At 39.6% G+C, this 11,370-nt stretch overlaps 1 protein-coding gene across 2 annotated transcripts; it reads left to right on the plus strand.

The window, feature by feature from the left end:
* The first annotated feature begins 912 nt into the window (after positions 1–912).
* On the plus strand, positions 913–6,300 carry LOC142699075 (phosphatidylinositol polyphosphate 5-phosphatase type IV-like). 2 transcript variants are annotated; one of them, XM_075847985.1, is made up of 12 exons: positions 913–1,390; positions 1,764–1,855; positions 2,075–2,199; positions 2,477–2,596; positions 3,569–3,664; positions 3,772–3,933; positions 4,109–4,224; positions 4,433–4,569; positions 4,759–4,883; positions 5,524–5,658; positions 5,778–5,863; positions 5,950–6,300. In XM_075847985.1, exons 1-9 carry the CDS (start codon positions 1,076–1,078, stop codon positions 4,817–4,819), a joined length of 1,224 nt encoding a protein of 407 aa, XP_075704100.1. In that variant the 5' UTR covers positions 913–1,075; the 3' UTR covers positions 4,820–4,883; positions 5,524–5,658; positions 5,778–5,863; positions 5,950–6,300. The 2 variants fall into 2 exon arrangements, with proteins under 2 accessions (XP_075704100.1, XP_075704099.1); XM_075847984.1 differs by having other exon boundaries at positions 4,776–4,883.
* The last annotated feature ends 5,070 nt before the right edge of the window (positions 6,301–11,370 follow it).

Genomic DNA, 11,370 nt, shown 5'->3' on the forward strand with positions numbered 1-11,370 from the left:
GACCCCGGTACAGCTATTGTGATGTCACAGAGCATGGGTATATACTATGGTGCTGGCCACAGATCTATCACTCATCAGTTGGATGTGACCGGTAAGTACTCTATCAGCGCTACGTCTCATCTATCAGTTTCTTTATGAATATTTTATTCTTAGGTATAATTCTGCTATGTCTGCCATTTAAAGTTTAGTTTATATTTGGAATACTTATACTAATTTACTAAGAAGTTGCTAAATGGCAATATGGCGGCCTGTGACTTCTGCTCCATAGACAGAATGCAGCTTGCAGACAAAAATTGGCATCTGTATTCTGCTGGTAAATTGATAAAGCAACCACAAAGAAAGGGAATGTGAATGACCCGCAGCCCTGAGAACTTATTATTGGAACCCTTCAGTTTATAATAGGAGTAATTCTCATAATAAATATTTACTAGGGAATTACTAATTATGCATTTTACGTTCTCTACTTATGTAAAATACACTATTATTATTAATAATTACTAGTATAAAAATATTAGGGAAGTGATTTAATACTAATACTGTATCCTCAATAGCAATTGTCATTTTTCATTAATTAATTAATATATATATATATATATATATATATATATATATATAATGTAACAAATTACAGAGGTTCTAAATTATGGTTAGTATCTCATATAAAAATAACATAAACCCCGGAAATGTCATACTGTGTCAATTCAACAACCAATACATTGTTCCAACATCCAGACCCCAAGCAATGTCATTCACAGGTGGTCCAAGCCCCAAGACCCCAAGCAATGTGATCTTCAAACACTTCTGATTGACCAGATCCTGTACTTGGAATGCCGCTTTTATAACTAATTTCCCCAGCTGGTTCCCTCAGAGTTTTTTCGCTAACTATTTCTTTCTCTGGTCATTCTAGATCTTGCTGTTGGATTGACACTGTGTTACTTACTGTGTTGCTCTTACGGTCAGCGATTTGTCCTATTTTCAGAGAACTAGAGGCGATTAGTTAAATTCAATCTTTACTGCCGCCTGGTCTTCTACCACGGACATTGGTACAGTTTTGCACCCGGGGCATTAAACAACCATGCCCTTTTGGAGAAAAACAAAAAAATATCATGTCTCTCAGATTCCTGATAAAGGAAATCTGATGAAAGAGATACCAACTATGGAAGAGCCTAACATCTCGCTCCAGAAGTTTTCTATCATCAAAGATATGCCAGCTGAAAAATGCAGCGATCCAAGTCACAGCAAATCTTGTGACATTGGCTCAAAGAACACCAAGAAGAGCACAATCAGGAGCTTGGGCAGCAGCGCTGTGATTGGCGCTAAAGAACTGGATCGCTGTTTCCCAAATAGACGGCTGAGATTATACGTTGCCACCTGGAATATGGAGGGGAAGGTGAGAAGTAATGTACAATATCTATTGTGACCCATCAGTGTGTCTGATCTACAGTTGGATAAATTGGGTCAGTAACCATGTGTCTTTAGTTTGCAGTTGGATATCACATAGACATATTATATCCTACCCTAGGCCCAAATTTGCTAAACATTTGGGCCAATCACTATTGCTGCACACACTGCAAACTGTCAAACTAATAATCTATGTCTTTGGAATGGCAATACCTCCGATCCTAAGACTGCAGCCCTGGCCATAGTCTATAAAGACTAAAATCCAATTCGATCAGATATAATTTTTTTGTAGGTGATATAGAAGATGTCAGTTTGGTTGGTGCTCTGTGTATACATTATTAATATCTTCATATTTTGAGCAGGAGTTCCCACAAAATCTAGAGGATCTGCTGTTGCCATCAGATGACACCAAGGACATTTATGTAATTGGCGTTCAGGAAGGATGTCCAAACAGGTAAGTCTTCTCAGGTTGTCCTACAACAGTCTATGTCTGCAGATGGACTACAGGTCGGCTGATTGAAATTCTCTCTCGACCTTCTACTTAGTATAGGATCGCTCCTTAATTTTCCTATTTAACCCCAAAGGTTATAATATTGATTGTTTAATAGATGAGTTGAGTATTTTAATCTGGTGTTTTATTAATATGTAAACTTGAAATTGTGTCTTCTTGTAGACGGGAATGGGAGATAAAATTACAAGAGACCCTTGGTCCGCACTACGTGCTATACCACTCATCCGGGCTCGGAGTCTTGTATCTCACCATCTTTATTCGACGGGAGCTGATCTGGTTCTGCTCAGGTAAGATTGACTTTCTTACATCTACATAATAAGTCCTAATTGAAGTCATTAGTTGGAACTTCTTATTTAGTCATTAGAACTAGATGTCTGAGAACCCAACTCTCAGATTCTTCACTGTGGAGTATTGGAGATCTGAGAGTTTACTCCACAGTTACAAAGTGTGAAATGATGTTGTAGTAATATTTCCAGCGTTTAATAGGAAAATATCTCTGTATCATTGTTGCATGTTGTACTATTAACCACTGACCCTTCTTCTTGTGTTTCATTTCTTATACAGAGGTAGAGCACACCCATGTAACAACCAGGCTATTCCACCATGTAAAAACTAAAGGAGCCTTGGGTGTTGCCTTCACTGTCTTTGGGACATCATTCCTGTTTATTAATTCCCATATGAGATGTAAGTATGTCTGTTATTAATATATGACTATGTACAGTATTACTGTGTATAAAAGTGCTGCTGTTTCATAAAAAACTATAATATATGAGATGATATGAAAAGATCTGTACTATTAATGTTTTGGTGCAAAATGAAAGGTTCTTCCTTATTTGGTCAAACTTCTTCTAATCCATCAAACTTATTCTATGTAATGAGAGACAAGTAATAGTGGAAGGATTAACGGCCTAATGTCCTTTACAGACTGTTAGGCTGGGTTCACACGACCTATTTTCAGACGTATTGGAGGCGTTTTACGCCTCGAAATACGTCTGAAAAAAAAAGCTTTGAATACGTCGGCAAACATCTGCCCATTCATTTCAATGGGTTTGCCGATGTACTGTGCCGACGACCTGTAAACTCGTCGCTGTCAAAAGACGCAAATAACAGCCTCGTCAAAGAAGTGCAGGACACTTCTTGGGACGTAATTGAAGCCGTTTTTCATTGAATCCAATGAAGAACAGCTCCAAATTATGTCCGTAATTGACGCCTCACAAAACGCGAGTACGAGCAATTACGTCTGAAATGCAGGAGCTGTTTTCTCCTGAAAACAGCTCCGTAATTTCAGCCGTAACTGACGTTATTGTGTGCACATACCCTAATAGAAATACTGTATCCTCTGTCAAGAAAATGATTGTGTCTTAGATTTACAGTAACAGAAATATCAGTGTGTCTGGTGTACAGAGTGCGGACCCACATCATGGAACTCCACCAGTCTCATCTTCTAAAAATGTCAATAGAAACCCTATTCAAATAAATACTATTTGCAGAAAATTCATTGTTGAGGGAACATTCAGACTACACAGCCCAAGAAGTAGATATGATACCTAGATAATATATGATAAAGAAACCTATTGTCAGAGAAAACTTAAATATGGTGGTTGTCCTAAATTCCAGGGGGTTATATTCACTGATATGTATATTTTTGGTTGGCAGTTGGGGCAGTCTACAAGAGGATCCAGGACTATAAAACTATCACCGAGGGTCTCCGTCTGCCTCAAATTATTCCGGAAAGAATAAACTCCAATGCCTGTGAGTATTACTTATGTGGTTGAACCTATCGATTCCTTTATTTATCTCCATTGAGTCTAATGCAGTCACGTGGTCTAATTGTGTCCTGTGTTTTTTTCATTCTACAGTGGACGTCACCAGCCGCTTTGATCGGGTTTTTTGGTTTGGGGACCTCAATTTTCAACTAAAAGAGGACAGAAAAAACGTGGAATCTCTTCTGAAAAACATTAAAGGAAGAGATATGTCCAGTCTCCTCAAACACGACCATCTGAATGAAGCCAAGAACAACGGTACAGTTACTAGTAGACAGATCTCTATCACTCCTCAGCCATTACCACATACACCTCAACAGATCAATACAAATCACTGTCATGATGGTTGATATGTTCACCACATTCTTATATAGTCCTACATCTCTTGCACATGTTTTTAATACTGACATGTTTTTTTTTCTTTTAACTTAAGGGTCCATATTTGTAGGGTTTAAGGAGCACACCATTGAATTCCTTCCTACATACAAGTTCGACATTGGCACAGACACCTACGATACATCAGAAAAGCAGAGAATTCCATCATATACGGTAAGATATCTTATTTCCAGGTCTACAGAGCTAAAGAAACAATAGATGTCATGGATAGATTTTCAAACCTTAATTCATTGAAAGTCTCAAAATTTATATTACTTAAATAAAATAGGCCGAAATGTTCAGTCTATGATGCTATGAGGTTTATAAATAAATGATAATATGATTGCACTGATGATATTTGTTATTTTCATGACCTCTACAGGACAGGGTGTTGTTTAAGAGCCAATACGAGGGAGATGTGCGAGTCCTGAGATACGACTCATGCCCTGTTTTGAAGACCTCAGACCACCGACCCGTTTTTGGCATCTTTGAAGTAAAGCTCAGACCTGGTTCAGATAAGTAAGTCATGTCCATGTCGTTGGTATGATCCTTTCAGTAGCCGCCATTACTACATGGGCCTTATAGCAGAGCTCACACTTTGGGGCAGGTGGCTGTATACCTGGGTGACAGCACTGGAGTAATATAGGAGGTGAAACTAAACAATTATTGTGTGGTTACCCGCTAACATTATCATATGTCTTACATCAGTATATTTCTCATTCCAGCATCCCATTGGCTGGTGGAAGCTTTGACCGCAAGATCTATTTGAAGGGCATTAGGAGGTTAGGACAAAAAAAGTAGCTGCGTCTGTTCATGTCCTTACAGCACATAAGGTGAGAGCATTGTACTTGTCTAGTATGTTTGCTGTGAGAATGTTCTTACATCTCTTAAGTCTTCCTCTGAATCTGTCATTTATTTTATCAACCAACATAAAGAAATTGTAAATAAGTAATTCTATCTTCTAGTTACATTTTCTTATTTTCAGATATTTTTTTAATTTCTAAATGTAAGCATGTATATAGTATAACAGATTGGTGGGAATTTATTAAGACTGACGTTTCTTACACCGGTCTTAATATAAAAAAAACTTGGAGTAAAATGTGCCTAATTTATTAAAACGCCCACACCTTAATAACTAATAATACATGTTATTATGATAAATGTGTCGGCCGCTGATGGCTCTGCTCCTCCAGCTGCTCTCTGTCCACTTTTTAGAAAAGTGCCGTAAGCGCAGAAACTACACAGATCACAATTTTTACCGCAAATTGTGACTTTTGTTCCGTTTATAACTTTTCTACGTAAAAAAAACTGGCATAGAAAAGTTAAAAAATGTCCCCATTTGAAGTGTCTTAAAGAATCCTGCCACTAGGATGGATGGATAAACTGTATTTTATGGTGCATTAGCTTCTAAGCAAGCATGATAGATACAAGGAACATTCTTATGGATGTTAGACATTACTTGGCATCTTGCAGGACTCCTAAGGAACATTTACCATCTCAGGTGCATAAAACAATGATTCCACCTTTGTGAACATCAGAAAGTTCCTGTAACATCCTGAACAGCGCAGCTTTAGATCAAACCCACCGCTTGGATCAACCATCTTCAAGGTTTGTAGTGTAACCCCCAGGATCTAATAGGAAAATCCGCAATAAAACACCTTCTATATTTTGTGCCTGCTAAGAAACACACATTAGTAGAGCATTAATAGCAAATATTTCTCTTGCAGCATAAACATCAATTCCGCGTTATATCTGGCGAGAACAGCGCTCCCTGTCACCGGAGGAGCCGCCATCGTTGCTGATAGAAAGAAAGGTAAGTTCCTCTAGATATGTCCTCTCTATATTTGTTAAGCAGCCTGAATAATGAATATTTAATAGGGTTGTGCGCTTCTCCCCCAGAGCAAGTCAGCAGATATCAACAGAACATCAACATCAATGCCAATAACAACCAAGGGCAGAACCCGCCATCTTACAAGTATCCCAATGGCGAGACTTAAAATTGTCTACATCTGTCACGGAAGAGACATCAGTGTGGTTACCGGGACATCAATGTCACCCAGAAGACCAGGCCCAGAACAGGAGAACATGTCATCTCTTCCTGTGTCTCTGGAATACAGATTTACCACCCCTTACTGACATTACAGTATATACTGTGACATCTTCCATTGTTTTTGCTGGATCTTGTATAACATCATCTTTACCATCTTATATTTTGATCAACAAAAACCATAAATAAATCTTTAACATCAATCCATAAGTGTGACTGGTATTTATTAGTGTGTTCAGTGCCCGGCTGCAACTTACCACGGAGTATACAATTCACTTAACCGACTCTTCACAGCGCTATTTGTGTGACATCGCGTTTAATCCAGTGGTAGGCGACAGGACATTGTAAAATATGTACACAATAGAGAGAGTATGGAACGTGCCGCCATATGTACTGGATTAGATCATATGTTGGAAAAAAAGTGACAGGAGATGTAAAACAGTGATATATTTGATAGTTGTTTAACCCCTTAACGCTCAGCGACGTAATATTCCGTTGTGCTGACCATCCCATCCCGTTCGCGCTCAGCGACGGAATATTAAGTCGCGGGAGTAACGGCCATTTCGGCCGTCTTCCCGACACATGCAGGAGCTGTGACAGCTGCTGTCTCGTACAGCAGTTGCCGCAGCTCCTACAGCAGGGACCGATCGCTGTGTCACCGCTGATTAACCCCTTAAAAGCCGCGTTCAATACTGAACGTGGCTTTTTAGGGGTTAAGCTACCATCGCAGGCCTGCTACACGATAGCGGCCGGCGATGGTGACTATGGCTACCTGACTCCTAACAATGGCGTACGGCTATGCCATCGACGGAAGCCTAGTGGGTCCTGTCAGTGAGTAGCTGACTGCTCTAATACACTGCACTACGCATTTACTAAATAAAAGTTTTAAAAGTAATAAAAGTAAAAATCCCCCTTTTTCCCTTATCAGTCCTTTATTATTAATAAAAAGATATAAACAAACAAATAAACTATACATAATTGGTATCGCCGCGTCCGTAACGGCCTGAACTACAAAAATATTTTGTTATTTATCCCGCGCGGTGAACGCCGTAAAATAAAATAATAATAAACCGTACCAGAATCACAATTGTTTGGTCACTTCACCTCCCAAAAAATGGAATAAAAAGAGATCAAAAAGTCGCATGTACCTAAAAATGGTCCTGATCGAAACTACAGTTCGTTACGCAAAAAATAAGTCCTCGCACGGCTTTATTGATGGAAAAATAAAAACGTTCTGGCTCTGAGAATAAGGTAACACAAAAAGTGAATTATTTTTTACAAAACATATTTTATTGTGCAAACGCCATAAGACATAAAAAAAAACTATAAACATCTGGTATCGACGTAATCGTATCGCCCCGCAGAATAAAGTGAATATGTCATTTATAGCGCACGGTAAACGCTGTAAAGAAAATAGAATAAAAAATCAATAGTTAAATTGCTGTTTTTTAGTCACCACGCCACCTAAAAATAGAATAAAAACTGATCCAAAAGCCGCATGCACCCCAAGAAAACTACAATGGATTCCTCAAGGGGTCTAGTTTCCAAATTGGGGTCACTTTTGGGGTGTTTCCACTGTTTTGGCACTATAAGACCTCTTCAAACCGGATATAGTGCCTAATAAAAAGGAGGCCTCAAAATCCACTAGGTGCTCCTTTGCTTCGGAGGCCGGTGCTTCAGTCCATTACCGCATTAGGGCCACTTGTGGGATATTTGTCAAAACTGCAGTATCTGGGCAATAAGTATTAAGTTGCGTTTCTCTGGTAAAACCTTTTCTGTTATAAAAAAAAATGGTATAAAAAGGATTTTCTGACAAAATAAAATAAAAATGCAAATTTCACCTCTACTTTGCTCTAAATTCCCGTGAAACACCTAAAGGGTTCATAAACTTTCTAAATGCTGTTGTGAATAGTTTGAGGGGTCTAGTTTCTGAAATGGGGTGTTTGATAGGGGTTTCTAATATATGGGCCCCTCAAAGCAACTTCAGAACTGAACTGGAACCTAATAAAATAAATAAATGAGGCAATACTTCGCTTCTTACATTATACTGATAATGAGCCGTGCCCACCCTGAGATGACCCCAGTTTTGACCGTTTGTATAAACGGAGACCCCTAATAGACCGTTTCAGTGCCCGGTTTTCCCAAGCATACACCCCCGAGAATTGTATTTCTATTGATGTGTCCTTGGTACATTTTAAAGGGAAGCTTCAATTCCGCCAGTACCTGCCGGGTAAGAGGGCAAGGTATGGCGTGAAGATGTATAAGCTGTGCGAGAGTGCATCAGGGTATACGTACAAATTTAGGATATATGAAGGGAAGGACACCAGTATTCAGCCCCCAGAATTCCCCCCCCCCTTTTTAATGCAAACATTTTTGGGATTTGGTGCACCCACTGCTGGACCAGGGTTACCAACTCTACCTGGATAATTTTTATACCAGCATCCCACTCTACAAGTGCCTCGCTTCCAGAAGTACTGCGGCATGCGGCACTGCTAGAAGAAATCTGAGAGGCCTCCCTAAGACTCTGCTTGGCAAACACCCAGAAGGGGTGAGAGCAAGGCACAATCCAGCAGCAACATATTGTGTGTCAAGTACAAGACAAGAGAGATATCCTTGTATTGACAACAATACATGCCCACACCAGTACCCATGTACCTGTACGAGGTACCAGTACAGAGACCCCCAAACCAGACTGCATCCTGGACTACAATAGGTACATGGGAGGGGTGGACTTGTCAGATCAAGCCCTGAAGCCCTACAGCGCCATGCGGTGTGGTATGAGAACCTGGCCGTGCACATCATACAGATGGCATTATACAATGCGTACGTGCTACGTCGATGTACAGGCCAGAGGGGAACTTTCCTGGAATTTCAAGAGGTGGTTATCAAGAAACAAATTTTTAGGGACCGGGAAGGGGGGGGGGGGTTTCCAGTACTTCTGCAAGCGAGGCCACACGCATCGTACAAGGGCAACACTTTCCAGGAGAAGTTCCCCAAACTGGCAAGAAGGGAAAAAGTCAAAAGAGGTGCAAAGTCTTCTATAAGAGGGGGGTAAGGGAGAACACAATATATTAATGTGACACGTTTCCTGAAAAACTAAGGCTCTGTATGAAAGAGTGTTTTAAAATGTATTATACATCCCTTGATTTTTAATCTACCCCAGTTTTACTTACCCTGATGCACTCCGCACAGCTTATCCCCCTCATCTTTCCCTTCTGAGCCCTGCTGTGTGCCCAGGCAGCAGATAACAGCCACATGTCGGGTATTGCCAGACCCGTGAGAACTCACATTACAGTTTATGGGGTGTATGTCTCCGGTCAAAATGCTCACTACACCTCTAGATGAATGCCTTAAGGGGTGTAGTTTTAAAACGGGGTCATTTCTCGGGGGTTTCAACTGTACTGGTACCTCAGGGGCTTCTGCATACATGACTTCGCACCAGAAAATCCCCAGTAGGCCAAATGGTGGTCCATTCCTTCTGAGCCCTACCATGGGTCCAAACGGCAGTTTATCACCACAAATGGGATATTGCCACACTCAGAACAAATTTGGCAACAAAATTGACCCTTTTTTTTTGCTTGTGAAAATAAGAAATTTTGAGCTAAAACTACATATTATTGGGAAAAAAGTAATTTTGTTTTAATTCCCAGCCCAATTCAAATAAGTTCTGTGAAGAAACTATGGGGTCTAAATGGTCACATTACCCATAAATGAATTCCTTGAGGGGTGTAGTTTCCAAAATAGGCTCACTTCTGGTGGGTGTCCATTGCTTTGATACCTCTGGGGCTCTGCAAATGCCACATGGCACCCGAGATCCAATCCAGCAAAATCTGGACTCCAAAGAACAAATAGCGCCCCTTTCCTTCTGAGCCCTCCTATGGACCCAAACGGCAGTTTATCACCACAAATGGGGTATTGCTGCACTCAGGACAAATTGGGCAACAAAATGGAGTATTTTATTTCTTGTGAAAATAAGAAATTTTGAGCTAAAACTACATATAATTGGAAAAAAAATTATTATTTTTCATTCCCAGCCCAATTCAAATAAGTTCTGTGAAGAAACTATGGGGTTTAAATATTCACATTACCCATAAATTAATTCCTTGGTGGGTGTAGTTTCCAAAATGGGGTCACTTCTGGTGGGTTTTCATTGATTTGATACCTCTGGGGCTCTGCAAATGCGACATGGCACCCAAAAACCAATTCAGCAAAATCTGAACTCCGAAGAACACACAGCGCTCCTTCCCTTCTGAGGCCTCCCATGGGCCCAAACAGCAGTTTATCGCCACAAATGGGGTATTGCTGCCCTCAGTAGAAATTGGGCAACAAAATGGGGTATTTTGTTCCCTGTGAAAATAAGACATTTTGATGAAAAATTAAATTTTATTGGAAAAAATTTCATTTTTTGAATTTCACAGCCCAATTCAAATACGTGCCGTGTAAAAACTGTGGGGTCAAAATGGTAACAACAACCATAAATTAATTTCTTGATGGGTGTAGTTTCCGAAATGGGGTCACTTTTGGGGGATTCCTACTGTTTTGGTACCTCAACACCTCTTCAAACCTGGCATGCTGCCTAAAATATATTCTAATAAAAAAAGAGGCCTCAAAATGCACTAGCTCCTTCTTTGTTTCTGGGGCTTGTGTTTTAGTCAACGAGCACACTAAAGCCATATGTGGGACATTTCTAAAAACTGCAGAATCTGGACAATACAAATTTAGTAGTGTTTCTCTGGTAAAACCTTCTGTGTTACAGAAAAAAATTGAATACAACTGGAATTCAGCAAGAAAAATGAAATGTGCAAATTTCACCTCCACTTTCCTTTAATTTCTGTCAAATGCCTAAAGGGTTAAATAAACTTTCTAAATGCTGTTTTGAATACTTTGAGGGGTCTAGTTTTCAAAATGGGGTGTTTTATGGGGGTTTCTAATACACAGGCCCCTCAAAGCCACTTCGAAACCGAACAGGTACCTTAAAAAAAAAAGGCTTTTGAAATTTTCTTAACAATATGAGAAATTTATGTTCTAAGCCTTGTAACGTCCAAGAAAAATAAAATAATGTTCAAAAAACTATGCCAATCTAAAGTAGACATATGGGAAATGTGAACTAGTAATTATTTTAAGTGGTATAAACATCTGTTTTACAAGCAGATGCATTAAAATTCTGAAAAATGCTATTTTTTATAAATTTTCTCTAAATTTTGCAATTTTTCACCAATAAACACTGAATATATCGTCCAAATTTCACCACTAACATAAAGCCCAATGTCTCA

The sequence above is a fragment of the Rhinoderma darwinii genome, unplaced genomic scaffold (assembly GCF_050947455.1).
Source record: "Rhinoderma darwinii isolate aRhiDar2 unplaced genomic scaffold, aRhiDar2.hap1 Scaffold_126, whole genome shotgun sequence".
Taxonomy (NCBI): Eukaryota; Metazoa; Chordata; class Amphibia; order Anura; family Rhinodermatidae; genus Rhinoderma; species Rhinoderma darwinii.